Consider the following 21372-nt stretch of genomic DNA (forward strand, 5'->3'; position numbering starts at 1 on the left):
TTTTTTCTCAGGTTTTTGCCTGCCATATGAGTTCTGTTATACTCAGACATCATTCAAACCGTTTTAGACACTTCAGAGTGTTTTCTATCCAAATATACTAATACTATGCATATTCTAGCTTTTATGGCTTTGTAGCAGGCCGTTTACTCTGGGCATGCTTTTCATCCGGACGTGAAAATACTGCCCCCTACCCCCCAAAGAAGTTAAACAGAATGTGACTGGCAAAAAGGGTGTTATATGTGGAGGATGAGGGCTGCATTAGATATCTCAGATAGGGGGGAGTGAGGCCTAAGGTTTTATAAATGAGCATCAACCAGTGGGTCTCCTTTTTACAGAGGAGTATAGAGTGCAGCGATGTGTCCTATAAAGAGCATTGGTGGCAAATCTGATGGCCGAATGGTAAAGAACATCTAGCCGCTCGAGAGAGCACCTTTACCTGCTGATCTGTAAATTATGTCTCCGTAATCTAGCATAGGGCTGGGCGGTATACCGTTTTTTGCGATATACCAGTATTGATGCACGGACCGGTTTGGGTTTTTCCTTTACCTTCTATACCGGTATTTGAATGTTTGGTTTGTTCAATGTGATACGCAGTGGTGTAACATCCATTTTTATAGTTTACTTCGCTACTTGAGTCATCTCTCTCCACTCTCACTATGCCGCTTTCCACACAGACCTAGCCACGCCCCGTCACTCAAGGAGCGCATTTGATGTTGCTCAACCACGAGACACTTGCTTTCAGTCTGCATGGTCAATGATGATAACCATGCAGTTGTTACTTTGCTTCTTAATATAAATCTACTAGCATTCTACAATTACACTATTAGCTTGTGTTTCTTACATCTGCAAACAGCTAGTTCACTTTTCTTAGCAAGTTGTTCCTAAATCTTGTTAGCCGCTAATCGCTAGCTAGCTAATAAATGTACTGTAGCGACCCTGGGTTTATAAACGCGGATATGGACTCTGCCGCTTCAGTTTGCTTTTGCGGCACAGTCGATAGCGCGCTGGACTTCAGGCTAGAAGGTTGAGGGTTCGAGACCTGCTCCCTGCCTGTTTCATTACAGTACTGAGTAAGAGCAAGCGTAATGAGCTATACAGCCTGTTAATACCAGTGATTGTGTAGACCTAAATCAGCACGTTGTTTGTGCCACAGTGTCTTCTAAATTAAAGAGGTAAACGCAAAGCCAGAATATATTTGCTACATGAAGTAGCTAAGAGAACATTAAATGTAGCCAAAGATTATAGGGTCCCCTAGGAAACACAGGAAACACCTATCAACACATCAGTTCCTACCCTGTCACAATAACTCCCTGGCATTTTCATTCGTTGTCATGTCAAACAACACTGTATTAAAAGTGCCCACTTTTATATTCTAACTATAAAATTAGAATAGACATTCTATTCCCATGATTCCAACAGTTAACCCAAGTGTTTTGCTCTAAATGGCAAGTCAAATTGCAACATTTGCTTAAAAATAAGGCCCAGATGACTTGCCCATATTGTGCAGCCCTACGTGGCAGTGTGGAAATGATCTCAAATGCAGAAATTGATGAAGATGAAGACTTTTTGGGGGTTGAAGTTGAATTGTTTTATACTGTTCAATCAGAATGAAGAAAGACCCATTGAAATCACTTAGAATGTATGTGTTGCCACCCTAAGGTCATGCACTACTCATAAAGCAAATGTAGAACTTTTATTATAAAAAAATATATAAAATACCGTCTCGCCCAGCCCTAATCTAGCATGGGTAGGGTGGTCATCTGAATCAGGGTTAGTTTGGCAGCCGGGGTGAAAGAGGAGCGATTTACGATAGAGGAAACCAAGTCTAGATTTAACTTTAGCCTGCAGCTTTGATATGTGCTGAGAGAAGGACAGTGTACCGTCTAGCCATACTCCCAAGTACTTGTATAAGGTGACTACCTCAAGCTCTAAACCCTCAGAAGGGGTAAGCACACCTGTGGGGAGAGGGGCATTCTTCTTACCAAACCACATGCCATATCCATTCAGACCCCTGCAATTTAGTTGGTACATCATTGAAATGTAAATTGAATTGAAATATTAATAGCCCCGTAACATCAAAGACCCACTATAATATTTTACAGTAGGTATGGGGTTCTTTTCTGCTCATGAATTCTCATTTCTACTCCAAACCCACCACTGGTGTGCATGACCAAAGAGCTCTATTTTCACATCATCCAACAAATGTTAATGCCTGATGTTTGCTAAACAGCATTGGCACTTGGATTGGAACCGGTGCTTTGGTCAGAGGATATGGAAAATAAAGCTCTATGGTCTCGTACGCCATTGGTGGGTTCGGCGTCAAAATGAGAATGTATGAGCAGAAAAGAACCTCATACCTTCTGTAAAATATGGTGGTGGATCTTTGATGTTATGGAGCTATGTTGCTTCCACTGGTCCTGGGACCCTTGTTAAGCTCAACGGAATCAAGCGCTTTACCCTGTACCAGGATATGTGAGCCAAAAACCTGGTTACCTTTGCCAGGAGCCGGAAACTTGGCTGCATGTAGATCTTCCAGAAAGACAATAACCCCAAGCACACATCAAAATCCACAAAGAAATGGTTAATTGGCAACATAACCAACATTTTACAATTGCCATCTCAGTCTCCGTACAAACCTGTGGTTTGAATTTAAGAGGATAGTCCATAAGCACAGATGAAGGACATCAAGGATCTGTCAGGATTCTTTATTGGGGAATTGCCTAAGATCCTTCCCAATGTGTTTTCCAGCTCATAAAACATTGTAGGCTCAGTGCCGTTTATCCTCGCAAGGTGAAGTATTGAACGGTATTGAAAACAGGGGTGTCTAATTTTGCCCCCTACCTTTTTTGAGAGAAAAAATATTTAATATAAAAAACTTTCTCTGTGCAATTGTATTAGTTTAAGATAATATTTCCCCATGAAAAAAAGAAATTGCATACAATATAGCGCAGTATTTGAATTGTTTTATACGGTCATTTTTTCTGATCTTTATCAAGGTTGTCAATAATGGAAGATGGAAGATTGACAGTATCATTTTGACAGTATCATTTAAAACAGTTGATATTCCTATTCAAGTCATCATTCTCTGATGTGTGGACCCTCCAACCATCTTTGTGCTACCATTTTAAAGTTAAAACAAAACGAGAGGTAATAAAATCAGCCGAAACATGACATCCACCCTGTATTCAAGGGCATGCTGTGGGCACAACACGAACACCTCAGATGATATAAGATAGGGTCTAAGCTGCAACATATGCGAAAATGAAAAAAATCTAAGTTGACACATTTTTTGATAATTGCGGTTAAAGGTAAAAAAAAAAAAAAAATAGTAAAAAAAAGAAATTTGTATTATACAAACATTTTACTTTGACAACCCTGTTGTTAAGCTTTTCAATTATCAAACTCAACCCATTTATCTCTTCCAGTGATGAAGACATGGATGTCTCATGGTAGGGTGGGGTTTTCAAAATGGGTCAACTTTGACCACACCTATCTCCTAAATGTTTTGGCATTCAGGTCCAAAGAATGACTTTCTGACCACTTCTACCATTGGCAAATATGTATCGAAAGTTTCGTTCAAATCAAAAGCGGTGCAGTCAAAAAGCTATTGAAATCAAATGGAGCGACCCTATATTGACCGAGTTCTAGGGTAGCCTATTCAATCCCCCAACTCGGTTCATTTTCGTATCACAATTGGTAGACTATTCTGTGAGGGCCTATGGCAAATAGTACAATTTCAAGCATTTAACCAGAACAACATGATTGTCTGGTTTTATTTTTCAGACCTTGTAAATGTTTGAGTGTTACTGGAAATAGGAACTAGGCGGTTGGGCTGTCGGTGGTATGTGTTTTTGTTGTTCGTGCACCATGTTTTTGGAAAAGTGTAGCCACCTGTATTCACCTGTTCTCATTTGATAACAGTGCAGGTCCATTTCATCTCAAGTTACATTACAGAGTTGAGTGTAAAACAGCATAGTGATTGGGCAAAACAGCTAAGAGCTCATGTTGATGCAAGTGGTCATCAATCTCTTCAGCTAGAATCAAAGTCATTTTGTTCACCTAAGGTCTTAATTCAGTTGAGCCATTGTAGTGTAAACACATTTTCCCCATCTCTGTAGAATCGACCTCTTTTCAGAATAAGATGTTTCTGTGCGCTCGCTGCTTGAGTAGTAAACATTGCTATGGTGGGCTGAATTCAATTCGAGGAATCTTTCTTTACGTGTTGTGTGAAAGGTGGGACAAAGCGGACTTGTGATCATTCTGTTCTTTCTCAGGGGATATCATCTTCAATGCACGGGATCCAGAACTACCTCCAGACTTCATATTTGGAGAGGATGCAGAATTCCTGCCAGAACCCTCAGAACTACCAGTGAGTACAATTCCCCACCTCATTCATTTCCCACAATTCCCCACAGCTTAGCCATTTCATCACCCTGGCCTAATGTGAATGACTCGCCAAGTTGCTGCTCAGACAGGCTCAATGTGGTGAGCAATAGAGGGCAGATGACTCTGGTGCTCTGGTTTATGGTCCAAATGTTTGGACCATTCTGTTGCTTTGACGCACTTTTATCTGGAACTCAAGTGCCGTTATTGATATGTGAGGATGAGTCAGCAGCCATATTGACCCCACGACCTCCAATGTTCTGTTGAAAAAGCGTTGGTGCGTTGCGTAATCACTTCTTCTGAATGTGCTGGCCTGTATGTCCTCCTCCCTTCTTTAGAAACTGTCGATTGCGACAGGAGTGTGGTTCGGACTGCCTTAAAAATAGGTTCCTATACATTAGCTAAATAATTAGCTTAAATTGCACACTAATATATTTAGACACGTACTTATTATAATACAAGACATACAGCAATCCAGTGTTTCTTCTCGAAAAATGTGTAAGGGTGGTGGTGGATGGTGGTGGTGGTGGGGGGGGGGGGGGGGGGGGGGCACCGTCTAAAATATAATTTCCACCCTCAGAAATAAGCCCAGTAACATATTGTTTAAATTATTTTTACATATTGGACCATGTGCATTGCCTTCGGAAAGTATTCAGACCACATTGTTACGTTACAGCCTTATTCTAAAATTGATTAAATAGTTTTCCCCCCTCATCGGTCTACACGCAATACCCCATGATGACAAAGCAAAAACTGATATTTTTTTGTAATTTTTGCTAATTTAGTTAAAATAAAAAACTGAAATATACATTAACATAAGTATTCAGACCCTTTACTCAGTACTTTGTTGAAGCACCTTTACAGCATCAAGTGTGTTAACTGCCTTGTTCAGGGGCAGAACGACAGATTTTTACCTTGTCAGCTCGGGGATTCAATCTGGCAACCTTACTAGTCCAACGCTCTAACCACATTGCACTCCACGAGGAACCTGCCTGTTAAGCGAATGCAGTAAGAAGCCAAGGTAAGTTGCTAGCTAGCATTAAACTTATCTTATAAGAATCAATCAATCAATTATAATCACTAGTTAACTACACATGGTTGATGATATTACTAGTTTATCTAGCGTGTCCTGCGTTGCATATAATCGATGCGGTGCGTATTCGCGAAAAAGGACTGTCGTTGCTCCAACGTGTACCTAACCATAAACATCAATGCCTTTCTTAAAATCAATACACAAGTATATATTTTTAAACCTACATATTTAGTTAATATTGCTGGCTAACATTTGTGTCACTTCTCTTGCAACAGAGTCTGGTTATATGCAGCAGTTTGGGCCACCTGGCTCGTTGCGAACTGTGTGAAGACTATTTCTTCCTAACAAAGACAGCAAACTTCGCCAAACGGGGGATGATTTAACAAAAGCGCATTTGCGAAAAAAGCACAATCGTTGCACGACTATACCTAACCATAAACATCAATGCCTTTCTTAAAATCAATACACAGAAGTATATATTTTTTAAACTTGCATATTTAGCTAAAATAAATCCAGGTTAGCAGGCAATATTAACCAGGTGAAATTGTGTCACTTCTCTTGCGTTCATTGCACGCAGAGTCAGGGTATATGCAACAGTTTGGGCCGCCTGGCTCGTTGCGAACTAATTTGCTAGAATTTTACGTAATTATGACATAACATTGAAGGTTGTGCAATGTAACAGGAATATTTAGACTAATGGATGCCACCCATTAGATAAAATACGGAACGGTTCCGTATTTCACTGAAAGAATAAACGTTTTGTTTTCGAAATGATAGTTTCCGGATTCGACCTAATTAATGACCAAAGGCTCGTATTTCTGTGTGTTATTATGTTATAATTAAGTCTATGATTTGATAGAGCAGTCTGACTGAGAGATGGTAGGCAGCAGCAGGCTCGTACGCATTCATTCAAACAGCACTTTCGTGCGTTTTGCCAGCAGCTCTTCACAATGCTTAACTTCTTGCGACTACAGGGGGTGCTGTTTTCTCATTAGCATAATTGCATTACAGATTAAACGGCTTCCTACTAAATTCTTGCTCGTACAATATGCATATTATTACTATTATTGGATAGAAAACACTCTCTAGTTTCTATAGGCGTTGGAATTTTGTCTCTGAGTGGAACAGAACTCATTCTACAGCAATTTCCCTGACATGGAGTCAGATTTCACACATTTTGGCCCCTGATCTGGAGTCAGTTTAAAGGCCACTGTGAAAGCTATCAGGATACGGACACTGCTTACGTCTTCCCCTGGATGCCTTTACGCGATGACAATTTGAATGGTATCGATTGCGCAATCACAGCCACTATAAATGAAAAAAACCTGTAGGTAGGAACTCTTTTCCAGCTGCGTCGGGCGCGCGGTGGACACCGACCTGCTCTTTTTCCAAGCATTAGTGTAGCCAGTAATATTTCTCAGGTCATGTTTTTACTCGTTATAGGAGTTAAAAACATCATAAGGTAGTTAATTTTAACCGTTTTATAGCAATTTATATCCGTTTAGTGCGCATTTTGGGACATTTATTTCTGAGACACTTTGAAGCGCCGGGCAGGTTTCCAGTTCATGCCGAACGCAGTTGGCATTTCCACATGGCAAGAGGACAGCTTTCGACCAAAAGACGATTAGACCCAAGAAAGGATTCTTTGCCCAAGATTCTGATGGAAGAACAGCTCAAAGTAGGAACAATTTATTATGATAAATCGTGTTTCTGTCGAAAAATGTTAATCGCTTATGACGCCATCTTGTTAGACGTAGCTTCGCTTGGCGCAAACTGTATTGAAAAGTAAGGATAATTAAAAAAATGTAAATCAGCGATTGTATTAAGAATTAAATTGTCTATCAATCGCTGTCCACCCTATATTTATTAGTCACGTTTATGAGTATTTATGTATACGACTAGATCACTGTCTAATATGGCGCACGACATTGTCTGACCAGCTGGGCAACTTTTGTCATTGTCTAACCATGATTTTGGTGGCTAAATATGCACATTTTCGAACAAACTGTATATGTATGTTGTAATGTGATGTTACAGGAGTGTCATCTGAAGAATTCTGAGAAGGTTAGTGAAAAAATTAAATATTTTGGCGATGTTTACGTTATCGCTCTCTTTGGCTAGAATCAATGCTCTGGTAACGTTTGCATATGTGGTATGCTAATATAACGATTTATTGTGTTTTCGCTGTAAGACACTTAGAAAATCTGAAATATTGTCTGTATTCACAGGATCTGTGTCTTTCGATTAGTGTATGCTGTGTATTTTTACGAAATGTTTGATGATTAGTAATTAGGTAAACACGTTGCTCTATGTATTTATTCTAGTCCATTTGTGACGGTGGGTGCAATTGTAAACTATGATATCTACCTGAAATATGCACATTTTTCGAACAAAACCTATCCTATACCATAAATATGTTATCAGACTGTCATCTGATGAGGTTTTTTCTTGGTTAGTGGCTATCAATATCTTAGTTTAGCCGAATTGGTGATAGCACCTGATGGAGTAAGAAACTGATGGAGTTAGAAAAGTGGTGTCTTTTGCTAACGTGGTTAGCTAATAGATTTACATATTTTGTCTTCCCTGTAAAACATTTAAAAAAATCTGAAATGGTGGCTTTATTCACAAGATCTGTATCTTTCATTAGGTGTCTTGGACTTGTGATTTAATGATATTTAGATGCTACTATTTAATTGTGACGCTATGCTAGGCTATGCTACTCAGTGTGGGGGGGGTGGGGGGTGCTCCCGGACCCGGGGTAGATACTCGTGAAAGGTTAATAAAGTCATTATTACAAATACATTTAAAAAATCGGCCGATTAATCGACATCGGCTTTTTTTTGGTCCTCCAATAATCGGTATCGGCGTTGAAAAATCATAATCGGTCGACCTCTACTTGGCACACTTGTATTTGGGGAGTTTCTCCCATTTTTCTCTGCAGATCCTCTCAAGCTCTGTCAGGTTGGATGGGGAGCGTTGCTGCACAGCTTTTTTCTGTTCTCTCCAGAGATGTTCGATCATGTTCAAGTCCGGGCTCTGGCTGGGCCACTCAAGGACATTCAGAGACTTATACCGAAGCCACTCCTGCGTTGTCTTGGCCGTGGGCTTAGGGTCGTTGTCCTGTTAGAATGTGAACCTTTGCCCCAGTCTGAGGTCCTGAGCGCTCTGGAGCAGGTTTTCATCAAGGATCTCTCTGTACTTTGCTCGATCCTGACTAGTCTGCTAGTCCCTGCCGCTGAAAAACTTCCTGATTAGTACTGCAGAGATGGTTGTCCTTCTGGAAGGTTCTCCCATCTCCACAGAGGAACTCTAGAGCCCTGTCAGATTGATCATCGGGTTCTTGGTCAACTCCCTGACCAAGGCCCTTCTCCCCCGATTGCTCAGTTTGGCTGGGCGGCCAGCTCTAGGAAGAGTCTTGGTGGTTCCAAACTTTCCAAAAATGCTCTGACGTGCATTGTCAACTGGGGGAGCTTATATAGACAGGTGTGTGGCTTTCCAAATCATGTTCAGTCAATTGAATTTGCCACAGTTGTAGAAACATCTCAAGGATAATCAATGGAAACAGGATGCACCTGAGCCCAATTTCGAGTCTCATGTATATTTTTTTATATACATTTACAAAATGTGATTTAAAAAAACTAGTTAGCAATCTATTGATGAATTTTATGTCCCAAAAACCTTAGCGTAACTTGGGGTATTCCACCACCTGGTGTAAAACACCCCTGCCTGTAATTCTCACAGAAACCACTTCATGTCACAATGTATCCCCAAACACTTTCCCTGGTTCCCACTACTCTTGCGCAACTAAAAATGTAATCTGTCTCATCACAATTTAAGTCACTCCCAAAAAAGGATTTTGAGGTAGGGTGATGTTTTTTCTCAAGTTAACCTACAATTGACATTTAGCCCCACTCTCCCCTATGCCCTCACTGCAAATTACAGGTGCTTAATCATGCACTGAAACTCTGGGTTTTAAATGGTGCAGTTTGTGCATTTTTAGGAGTTGAGAACTAAATAAAGTAGGAAGGGAAAGTTGGAATCCCCTTTTTTTTTAACAAAGACTATTCAAACTGCAGTTTTCCCCGCGATTGCAAAAATGTTATATTTTTCCCATGTTCTATATTTTTGGGGCGTGGCAGTAATGATTTCTGCATAGGCGCAGCGACCACTGCTAAATAACTGCAGCGGAAACACTGCAGCAATCTTCGGGAACTTTCTATTGCGGGTTGCTAGTCTGGTCCAGAAGAAAAAAAAACTTCAAACAAACAAAACAACAGTGTCCAACATAGGGATGACCTCAGCAAACCAACCTGCCATTTGGTGCATATATTGTCTCCCCAACAGGCTTCAGCAGGTGTCTGTGAGTTAAATTCAGGGCATTTCACATGGGCGTCAACTCCCCCAGCACAGTCTAGGAACAAACGCATGACCTTGGAATCTGCCAGCACTCGCGCAACAGATTTATGGTAAAGCAATAAGAAGATAGTAAAAGGGAAGAGTTGAACGGCAACCAGGAATTAGACATAGGCTACGGCGCTCACTTGTGAATATGTTGTCCCCGTGGAAAACTCCCTGCTGGAAACGGATGCCAGACGAGGCGCTGAGAGGCTTGGCAAGAGGCGGTTGTTATCGTTGCTGTTGCTACAGGGTCTTAACGTTGCCCACAGGGCTATTTTTAAAGCCACCTAACAGGGAGAAGTTACATTCCCCAGCCTGTCAGAGTCTGGGAGACAAGGGGGGAGGTATTGCTCACTGTCTCGTAAAACAGCTGCACACATAAGGGGAAGCACCTCCATCGCGTCAGTGTTTGGCAGCCCCTCTGTCTTTAGTCTTTCTTGCCATGTTTTCTTAATCCGTACTTTTTCTCTACCCGGGATGTTTTTCCCTCGCTCCTCCTCGTTCTCCATCTTTAGTAAGTCTCGCCCTCCTGCTCTCTTACTCCATAAAACCTTGTTTTCTCATTGCTTCAGTTCATTTCCCATTTCCCACCATTGACTAGTAAGCGGACCCCTTTGCCAGTAATCGTTATGAATCAGTTTGTGATCTGGAAACTTTAGGGTAGGAGTTTGGAAAGAGACAAATGTAAACCACTGAACCAGGTGACTGAGTAACTTCTTTCTTCATAGGAAGAAGAGCTTGCAGCAGCTGCATAAACCACATTTTGACTAACCCTTGGAAAAAGGAGGTCATTTGCCATTTTGCACTGTTATCCTATTTGTAGAGTGGAGGGAGGACTATGTTGCAACATGGGTATTGAGAGACTCATTTACACCTGGCGGCTTCTAAGCTGCTTCAAAGCTATAGCGTAGTTTGGTGATGATCCTAATGAGTTCAGGTGGTGCACACCGTTCACGTTACTTGGAAGAACACACACGTAGCCTCACAGTGGTGAGTGTACACACACATAGTGTGGTTTGGCTCACTGTTCAAATGTTGCGTTCATCTTTAGATCTCAGGTGGGGATTTTGGACAAACAGGTTTCTTGGTGCATGCACTCAGGACAGGAAGCCAAGAGACACAAGAGTGCAGCAAGTGTAGGCTGCACAGTTCATCTACGTACACACACCCAAACACGCCCAAACACACCCAAACACACCCAAACACGCCCAAACACGCCCAAACACACCCAAACACTTGCTACTGAATTTAACCATTAATCACACCTCACTCTCTTGACCAAACAACCAACAGGACGCTGAGATTTTCCATTTAATCAACATCCCAACATGTAGCATACCTTTATGTTGAATATTTTCATTTATCTGTTCCATATTTTAACTGATATTTGTTTGCTTATTTATGCATTTGGTGTCTACAGAATACTATCCTTATAACAGTCAGATATTTACAGCTAGTCAGATAGCTAGCTAACTACCTAGAGGATATTAGCAACATGCCCTTATTTTACCAGATCCTCTTCTCCTTCAGCCAGTGGAGGTCCTATATTTAATTCCTTAAAATGTCTGGCAACTATATGAACGAGGTGAAATCCATTTCAATTCATTGTGTTAGAATGCACTGCTCTATTAAAGCTTAACTGGCTTTGATTGTGGGGGCTGTCTTGTTAGACTTCAGTGAAGCTTTTGACATTATCGATCATAGTCTGCTGCTGGAAAAAACGTATGTGTTATGGCTTTATACCCCCTGCTATAATGTGGATAAAGAGTTACTTGTCTAACAGAACACAGAGGGTGTTCTTTAATGGAAGCCTCTGAAATATAATCCAGGTAGAAGCAGGAATTCCCCAGGGTAGCTGTTTAGGCCCCTTGCTTTTTTCCATTTTTACTAATGACATGCCACTGACTTTGAGTAAAGCCAGTGTGTCTATGTATGCGGATGACTCAACACGATACACGTCAGCTACTACAGCGACTGAAATGACTGCAACACTCAACAAAGAGCAGAGTGGGTGGCAAGAAATAAGTTAGCCCTAAATATTTCTACAATTAAAAGCATTGTATTTGGAACAAAACACTCACTAAACCCTAAACCTCAACTAAATCTTGTAATAAATAATGTGGACATTGAGCAAGTTGAGATGACTAAACTGCTTGGAGTAACACTAGATTGTAAACTGTCATGGTCAGAACATATTGATGCGGTAGTAGCTAAGATGGGGAGAAGTCTGTCTATTATAAACCTATCAACAAGGCAGGTCCTACAGGCCCTAGTTTTGTCGCACGTTGACGACTGTTCAGTCATGTGGTCAAGTGCCACAAAAAAGGACTTAGGAAAATTGCAATTGGCTCAGAACAGGGCAGCACAGCTGGCCCTTGGATGTACACAGAGAGCTAATATTAATAATATGCATGTCAATCTCTCCTGGCTGAAAGTGGAGGAGAGATTGACTTCATCACTGCTTGTATTTATGTTGAATGCACCGAGCTGTCTGTCTAAACTACTGGCACACAGCTCGGACACCCATGCATACCCGAAAAGACATGCCACAAGAGGTCTCTTCACAGTCCCCAAGTCCAGAACAGACTATGGGAGGCACACCAGTACTATATAGAGCGATGACTACATGGAACTGTATTCCACATCAAGTAACTGACGCAAGCAGTAAAATTTGATTTAAAAACACAGATAAAAAACACCTTATGGAACAGTAGGGACTGTGAAGCAGCACAAACATTGACACACACACACACACACACACACACACACCACACACACACACACACACACACACACACACACACACACACACACACACACATGGATTTAGATATGTGGTGGAGTAGGGGCCTGAGGGCACACAGTGTGTTGTGAAATCTGTGAACGTATTGTAGTGTTTTTAAAATGGTATAAACTGCCTTCATTTTGCTGGACCGCAGGAAGAGTAGCTGCTGCTTTGGCAGCAGCTAATGGGGATCCATAATAAATAGAAATACAAAAAACTAAATGCAGAATGTATCCATAATCATTAATGAACTCCAACAATTACATTGTTTTAAAGAAATCCAAATAGTAAATAATGCGTACATATGCCTTTTATACATAACATATAAACATCTTACTTGAAGTAAAAAATAAAATTATATATTCTTAAATGGCACAAACCTGGGACATCGTAGAGCACCATATAAACTATTTTTACTAACCGAGAGTGCACAGATCTTCTGCTTTTTCATTATAGGAATTAGACCAGCACAGATAAAACAATGTAAACCGCATATTGTGATTTTTGGTGGGTGAGTTACAAATGGGGAAAAACAACTGTAATATAAAATACTAGGTCAACTCCAGCAGAATGAGTAACACACTTAAGACTGAAAACAAGGAAGCCATGCCTAAACGCAGCTATATCAATACCCTTCTTGTCAATTGAGCAGGTCCGTGTTGCCGCTGTCAATTGTGAGCAGCACATTTACCACTGCATTCAGTCAGAACCCCAGAATAAGCAGGAGGAAGACAATGTTACACAGGTGAAAGAAGTGACGCAGCGGTCTAAGGCTCTGCGTCTCAGTGCTAGAGGCGTCAATGCAGACTCTGGTTTGATCCCGGGCTGTATCACAACCGGCCGTGATCGGGAGTCCCATAGGGTGGCGCACAATTGGCCCGGCGTCGTCCGGGTTAGGGGAGGCTGGGGTAGGCCGTCATTGTAAATAGGAATTTGTTCTTAACTGACTTTCCTAGTTAAATAAAGGTTCAATGAAATAAAAATAAATATAAAAAAGGTAGCAAAAACAGTACACAACAACACTTTTAAGACGTGCCTTGGTAAGCGTTGAAGGTCTCAGACTTCAATGGGAGTAGGGCGGCAAAATACATGGTTGACCAATGTGCAATGTGCAGAGTTCATCTTGTCAACCAATCAAACAATGTTGACAACATGCGAGCTGACAACAACCCGGGACTGCTGGTCTCTACACACGGTATGCAGATTTTCTCGCTGTTCAATTGCCGTTTACCGCGGCCCATGTGTAAGCACCTTTTTATACGTCTCACTGAGTCTAGATGTTATCAAATCAGGAGAAGAACAAGTGACGAAAGCAACATAGGGAACATGGGTGAAGGTAGTGTGGGTTTGTAGAGATACAGTGCCTTCGGAAAGTATTCAGACCCCTTGACTTTTTCCAACCTTACAGCCTTATTCTAAAATGGATGAAATAAAACAAAAATCCTCATCAATATATACACACAGTACCCCATAATGACAAAGCAAAAACAGACCTACAACCTTCAATGGAGATCCAGTTTTTGTACACTGGGTTGAACATTGGACTACAAAACACCTTGATATTCTGTTGATTTCATGATGCCTTACACACATTCAAGGCCCCCAGTACCAGAGGCAGCAAAACAAACCCACAGCATTATCAAACCTCCCCGTGTTTGCTTGTAGGGAGGGTGTTCTTTTCATTGAATGCTTCATTTGGTCGTCTTAATACCCCACAGCATTATCTCTCTGAAGTGATGCTGTGACATAGTTTCGCCAAAGAAAGGTATCCCTCTCCATATAAACACTCTTTCCATCGAATGCTCCGCAGACGTACAGGATTGAAATGAACGCTTCCAGCTCCTCAACAGACCGATCCCAGGCAGTGTCTACTTGCTCACTGTGCACCTCAGCCACAGTACACTCCATGATGTGCTGTAGCATGTCACTTAAACGATGAAAGCTGGTGGAGTCCGTTGCTGATGTTTTTTTTGCTTGAGAGGGCCTTCTCTCTCAGTGATGAGATTTTGTGCTGACAATCGTCCAGGAGCATTGTCACCAGCTTGTTCTATCCAAACGGTGCCATCCCTTCCTCTCTCCTGTCTCACCATTTCATTTGGTGGTGAAACCCATTCTCCCCATCATACTTTACTTCATTTATTTTAGTTTAGGTTCAGTTTCGGGGCAATTGCCGGGGTGATTATCAACTGGGCACGGCACCTTGGTGGTTCCAACCTTCTTACATTTAAGAAGGATGGAGGCCACTGTTTTTGGGGACCTTCAATGCTGCAGAAATGTTTTGGTACCTTTCCTCAGATCTGTGCCTCGACACAATCCGGTCTCGGAGCTCTACGGACAATTCCTTCGACCTCATGGCTTGGTTTTTGCTTTGACATGCACTGTCAACTGTGATACTTTATAGACAGGTGTGTGCTTTTCCAAATCATGTCAAGTTGTAGAAAAATCTCAAGGATGAGCAATGGAAGCAGGATGCATCTGAGCTCAATTTCGAGTGTCATAGCAAAGGGTCTGAATACTTTTTTTTCCTGAAAACTTGTTTTCGCTTTTTCATGAAGGGGTATTGTGTGTAGATTGAGGAGTTTTTTATTTATTTAATCCGTTTTAGAATAAGGCTGTAACGTAACAAAATGTGGAACAAGTCAAGGGGTCTGAATACTTTCCGAATACACTGTACCACATAAAGGAAAGACGAATGGGTTTATTGAAGGAAAGAGGGAGTCACTGTTTCATCCCTTTACTAGACTGACACATTTGTTTCGGCATAACCTAACGACTCAATCTTTGTTTTTAATTGGTGGTTATGTGCCTGCTGAACAAAGAGCGGTTATTTGCGGTGAGGAGCGTGCTGAGATAGTGGTTGGAATAGGCTGGAACACGTGATCAAATTATGACCATGGGAAACACTCAGAGACGGATAAAGCAATGAGGTAAATGTGATCGATGAGTAGGCCCTAAATGGAGCTGTGCTGGTCTAGAGACTAGACCCGTGGGTCTTTCCTTTGTGGGCGGGTGGATTGAGACTACGGTCTTGACACCTTGCTGCCTTTATTTTATTGAGTGGGTAGGCTTGATTTTTTTTTTTTTTTTACATAGTTATTTTGGAAGACTTCAGACCAAATGTGATTCGCTCAGGTTTCATTGAAAGTAGAAATGCTGAATAGTGTTAACAGCACTTCAGTTTCAATGTGGTTTCCATCCAGTCTACATAACAGTGTTATAAACAGCCCAAATGGATGCCTTGTGGCCCAACTTGGCTTCCTAATTGAGGTTAGTAGCTCGCTACTACCCTTTCAAAATACCATAATTAGCCCCCATCCAAGTCTATAAAGTTCCCTCGTAGAACTTGGCAGCCCCCCTGTTCTCATTGTTTCCTCTTCATTTCCCACCAGTCCACTGTGGGTCTACTCATCCAATAGAAGAGGTCTATGGGCCACACTCCTGCTAGCCGGTCCCAAGCCTCTTAATTGTTCTAGAGGGGCTTGGCTTGAGAGGGGAGGGACTGACGTAGTACAATGGAGAGTGGTGTGGCCGTAAGCACACACCCAAGCCCGATGACAGGAATAATTTGCGGAATGACCGCTAGGGAGCTGCTGGGAAGACGGAGGGAAGCGAGGAAACTGATAGGAAGGGAGGGAGATGACTCATTTGGTCACGTGGCAGACTATGTAGTAGTGTACTAGACTGCATGCTGGTTCAAATCTAGAGAACCATTTTTTTTTTATCTGTGATTTGTAGGTTCAGTAGAGATTTTAATTTGAAATGATAGCCAGCATTGTTTTATCAAAGTTTGAATGGTAACCCACATTTAAACTTCACTGAAACAAACAATATTTTGTGGCTTATGTTTGTAAGTACTACGTGTTCTTGTCATCTTTCTGTAAAATGAGCAACTTGGAACCAGTCCTGGCAGGCCGCTTAAGGTTTTTTTTTACTGCTTGGTGTCAGTAGACATTACATTTAGTTAAGTGGATTACAAAAATGTACTTGTGCCATGGCTACACTTATCCATACTCCCTAATCTCCCTCTTTGCCTTCTACCTCCACTCGTATGCCCCTCTGTCTCTCTTTGTGTCTGTAATTAAGTCATTAGTCAGGTTGAGACCTGCCGAGACCTTTACCGAAAAAAACCCTTGGGACGGGAGTTCCCCAGTGCTTTTCGACCACTGCGCGCGTGCGTGTGTGTGTGCTCAGGATTTATTCTCGATCGAAAAGGGCCTTAGGTGGTGGTGGGTGTGGTAATGGGCGCGGTTGGCACGGCTGCATTTACATTTTGGGGGGGGGGGGCCTCCCATCTTGGCGGTGTAGACATTTTAGCATATTTCTTTTTGCCAATTTCCTGCAATTCTACACATTTCTCCATATAACTGAGAAATATTTTTGCAGTTTTAATGCAAATTTCCTGCAAGTCTACACTTTGCCATGGAGCTGAGATACAGTTTTAAATCTAATTTCCATACAGAAATGTCCATACAGAAATGGTTTGTCGAGATCTGTGTGGAAGAACTTGACTGGCCTGCAAGGAGCCCTGACCTCAACCCCATCGAACACCTTTGGGATGAATTGGAACGCCGACTGCGAGCCAGGCCTAATCGTCCAACATCCGTGCCCGACCTCACTAATGCTCTTGTGGCTGAACGTAAGCAAGTCCCTGCAGCAGTGTTCCAACATGTAGTGTGGAAAGCCTTCCCAGAAGAGTGGAGGATGTTCTAGCAGCAAAGAGGGGACCAACTCCATATCAATGCCCATGATTTTGGAATGAGATGTTCAGGTGTCCACATACTTTTGGTCATGTAGTGTACTTTATATCTGGCTTTAGTTGTTTTAAGTTTACACTGAAAGCGTTTTTCCATCCTGAAAATGTATTACATTGTTTGTACATTTTTGTATTTATATATGTTTTTACACTGTTTGGACTGCCCAAGTATTATAATGGCAGAAAAATCCCTGGTCCATGCTTTTGTGCGCGCATGTGTGAGGGCAGCAGTGTGTGTGTCTGCGACTGTGAGTGTCCTCTCTCTCTTCCCAGCATGTCCCTGTCCATCTTTTCAGACACAACAGCTGATTGGTACAGAGACAGCAGGCTTCTCTTAGCCTAGCCCGAATCACAGGCCCCGAAGCCTGCAGAAAAAATGACAGCATAAGTCATTTGAGCCAGTCATGATATGAGAAAGCTGATAGCGGCGCTAGCGATAGCCTACTCACTCCACCCTGACTGACTCTGCATTGAGAATTACCCACATACAGGATACACATTCCTAGCAAGTTGCATGTGGGACTTTTCTTTTTGGTAAACCCCGCAATTTGTCGAAAGACAAATCCATGGCTTTCCAGCATCGTTAGAGACGTAAAATCTGTCAGAGGTAGACATATAATAACCCCCACACCCCCCCCCCCCCCCGCGCTGAAACAGAGTTTTTCTTCTTTAAGGCTGGTATAGACACTAGTTGTTTTGTCAGCTGAGGAAACGTATCTGTCGGTGGCCTTGGCGGTCACTGTCATTGTCAACAACCATATGTTTTTTTAGTTTAGGGAGAGATAGCAGAGTGCCTGCTACTCTTCTTTCTGAGTGCTTGCTTGTTTGCATTACCACTTGCAAACCGCTAAGTTCTCCTTAACTTTAAAAACAGTACCGGAATTTTGAATGACATGTTCCTGTTATTTGTAACAAATACATTTGAATGACAGCTCGACGAATCTTATGAGACCTTGCTATGGGTTTGAAGGTTACCTACTGTATGCCGACTAAACAAGTGAAAGGCAACTAGGAATCTAGCTTCTATTACACACATATGCGCTTACGTATATAAATTCACCCCGATCATTTTTCCTTTCTAATTGTATGTTGGGATGATTCGATAAGTCTCAGCTGTTAACGTGCCTTAATTTGCTGTCAAACAAGGGCATGATTTCTTATAGCTGTTAAGGTAGACCTTCATTGGCATTACTAAATGTTTTGGTTAACCGAAGTTAAGTTAGGTTTACGTTAGTTAGGATTAATACTCCTCTGAGATGTTTGGTCTTGTACAATAAGTCATTGTTCCTAATCTGGCTGAATCCCACTGAGAAAATGCAAAGTAGAACCAATCGAAACATTCGCAATGTTGTGAACATTGCGTCAACCTCCCAACAGTCTTGAATACTAGGCAAAGGGTGCTCTTCCCTTAGTAGTCTAGCTAGGTCCATCTCATTCCCAGTAAACTTGGTAACAATGGTCCCCAGATGGCCCATAAAAAGAGTCGCAGTGACCGTGGCATAGTGTACCAACCGTTGTTCCCTTCCTTCCTGCTTTGCGGAATAACGAGTCCCAGGCATTTATTGGAGAGTTTATTATTGGCTCACTGGCAAAAGTTTATAGAAATGGTTTCATTACGGCCCGCTATTGTTGCGAGCAGGGACGGTTGATGGGAAGGAGTTTTGGCTATTGTTTAACACCCGCTGATGAATAAGAGAGGAAGCTGGAGTTCAAAGCATGGAGACCGAGTGAGGACAGGAAACCCATGTTGGTCCAGGGGGAGGTATGGATAAAGCGTCTCAGAGTACAGGTGCTGATCAATGGCTGGGCAATATGGCCAAAATATCAATATTTGTAACACATTTTTGACGGTGTTTTATGTTTGTTAATAATAAAAGTTCTAAATGTGCTTTATGAGTAGTGCATGACCTTAGGGTGGCAACACATACATTCTAAGTGATTTCAATGGGTCTTTCTCCATTCGGATTGTTTTATACAGGTTCAATCAAACTTTAACCAAAAGTTGATTTCATTTGAGATCATTTCCACACTGCCATGTAGGGCTCCACGATATGGTCAAAAATCTAGGCCTTTACTTTTAACCAAATTTTACAATTGCGATTTGACTTGTGATTTTAGAGCAAAACACTTTGGTGAACTTTTGGAATCACGGAAATAGAATGATTATTCTAATTTGATAGATATAATGTAATAGTGGGCACTTTGAACACATAGTTATTTGACATGACAACGAATGAAACGGCCAGAGGTGTTCATAGAATTAGAATAGTAATAGGACCTCTATGGTGGAGTTATTGTGACGGTAGGAACCAGTGTTGGTCTGTGTTTCCTCGGGGGAGTGGGACCCTATAATCTTTGGGTACATTGCATGTTTTCTCTTAATGTAGCGAACATATTCATGTTTCACCTATTTATCTCTGATTTCGAAGGTACTGTTACACAAACACCATTCTGATATAGGCCTACACCAGCACTGGTATCCGGCTGTATTAGCTAGCCAGCTAACAAGCGATTAGTATTAGCTCCTAACGCAATTTATTTTAGCCGCGACTTTCTAAGAAAAGTCAAAAACTAGCAAATCAAAGTTTATTTGTCACGTGCGCCGAAAACAACAGTGAAATGCTTACTTACAGGCTCCTACCAATAGTGCAAAAAAGCTATTGGGTGAACAATAGGTAGGTAAAGAAATAAAACAACAGTAAAAAGACAGGCTATATACAGTAGCGAGGCTATAAAAGTAGCGAGGCTTCATACAGACACCGTTTAGTCAGGCTGATTTGAGGTAGTATGTACATTAAAGTGACTATGCATATATGATGAACAGAGAGTAGCAGTAACGTAAAAGAGGGGGTGGTGGGTGGCGGGACACAATGCAGATAGCCCGGCTAGCCCGGGAGCACTGGTTGGTCGGCCCAATTGAGGTAGTATGTACATGAATGTATAGTTAAAGTGACTATGCATATATGATAAACAGAGAGTAGCAGCAGTGTAAAAGAGGGGTTGGGGGGGGCACACAATGCATATAGTCCAGGTAGCCATTTGATTACCTGTTCAGGAGTCTTATGGCTTGGGGGTTAAAACTGTTGAGAAGCCTTTTTGTCCTAGACTTGGCACTCCGGTACCGCTTGCCATGCGGTAGTAGAGAGAACAGTCTATGACTGGGGTGGCTGGGGTCTTTGACAATTTTTAGGGTCTTCCTCTGACACCGCCTGGTGTAGAGGTCCTGGATGGCAGGAAGCTTGGCCCCAGTGATGTACTGGGCCGTTCGCACTACCCTCTGTAGTGCCTTGCGGTCGGAGGCCGAGCAGTTGCCGTACCAGGCAGTGATGCAACCGGTCAGGATGCTCTCGATGTTGCAGCTGTAGAACCTTTTGAGGATCTCAGGACCCATGCCAACTCTTTTAAGTTTCCTGAGGGGGAATAGGCTTTGTCGTGCCCTCTTCATGACTGTCTTGGTGTGTTGGACCATTCTAGTTTGTTGGTGATGTGAACACCAAGGAACTTGAAGCTCTCAACCTGCTCCACTACAGCCCCGTCGATGAGAATGGGGGCGTGCTCGGTCCTCCTTTTCCTGTAGTCCACAATCATCTCCTTAGTCTTGGTTACGTTGAGGGGTAGGTTTTTATTCTGGCACCACCCGGCCAGGTCTCTGACCTCCTGCCTATAGGATGTCTCGTCGTTGTCGGTGACCAGGCCTACCACTGTTGTCATCACAAGGACTGACTCATATCAAGTTATTGCAGAAGACATTTTGTTTATGACGAAATGAAGTACAAATGAAATGAGAGTCATTTTCATGAAACCAGGTGTAACCATAGCAGTAGCGAATTGAGTTAGAAAACCATGATGCATCGGCAACAATCAACTATCATTCTAAAGACGAAGATGCCTAGTTTATGGCACGGTGTCTTATTTCAAATCAATTGTACATTTTCACCTGCATTTTGGTACATTTTCACAGCAAATTCTCATGACCGAAATGCCTCCGGATTACATTATACATTTTTACTTTAGAAAAAA

General features: G+C 42.0%; 1 protein-coding gene across 1 annotated transcript in view; it reads left to right on the forward strand.

Annotated features, from left to right (window-relative positions):
* Positions 1–21372, forward strand: part of babam2 (BRISC and BRCA1 A complex member 2) — a 196732-nt gene that overhangs the window by 24377 nt on the left and 150983 nt on the right. Inside the window, exon 4 of the mRNA XM_055864136.1 lies at positions 4275–4369. Within this exon, the coding sequence (XP_055720111.1) occupies positions 4275–4369 (95 nt within the window). The remainder of the gene's footprint in view (positions 1–4274; positions 4370–21372) is intronic.

This window comes from Salvelinus fontinalis, chromosome 16, assembly GCF_029448725.1.
Source record: "Salvelinus fontinalis isolate EN_2023a chromosome 16, ASM2944872v1, whole genome shotgun sequence".
In the NCBI taxonomy this organism is placed as follows: domain Eukaryota; kingdom Metazoa; phylum Chordata; class Actinopteri; order Salmoniformes; family Salmonidae; genus Salvelinus; species Salvelinus fontinalis.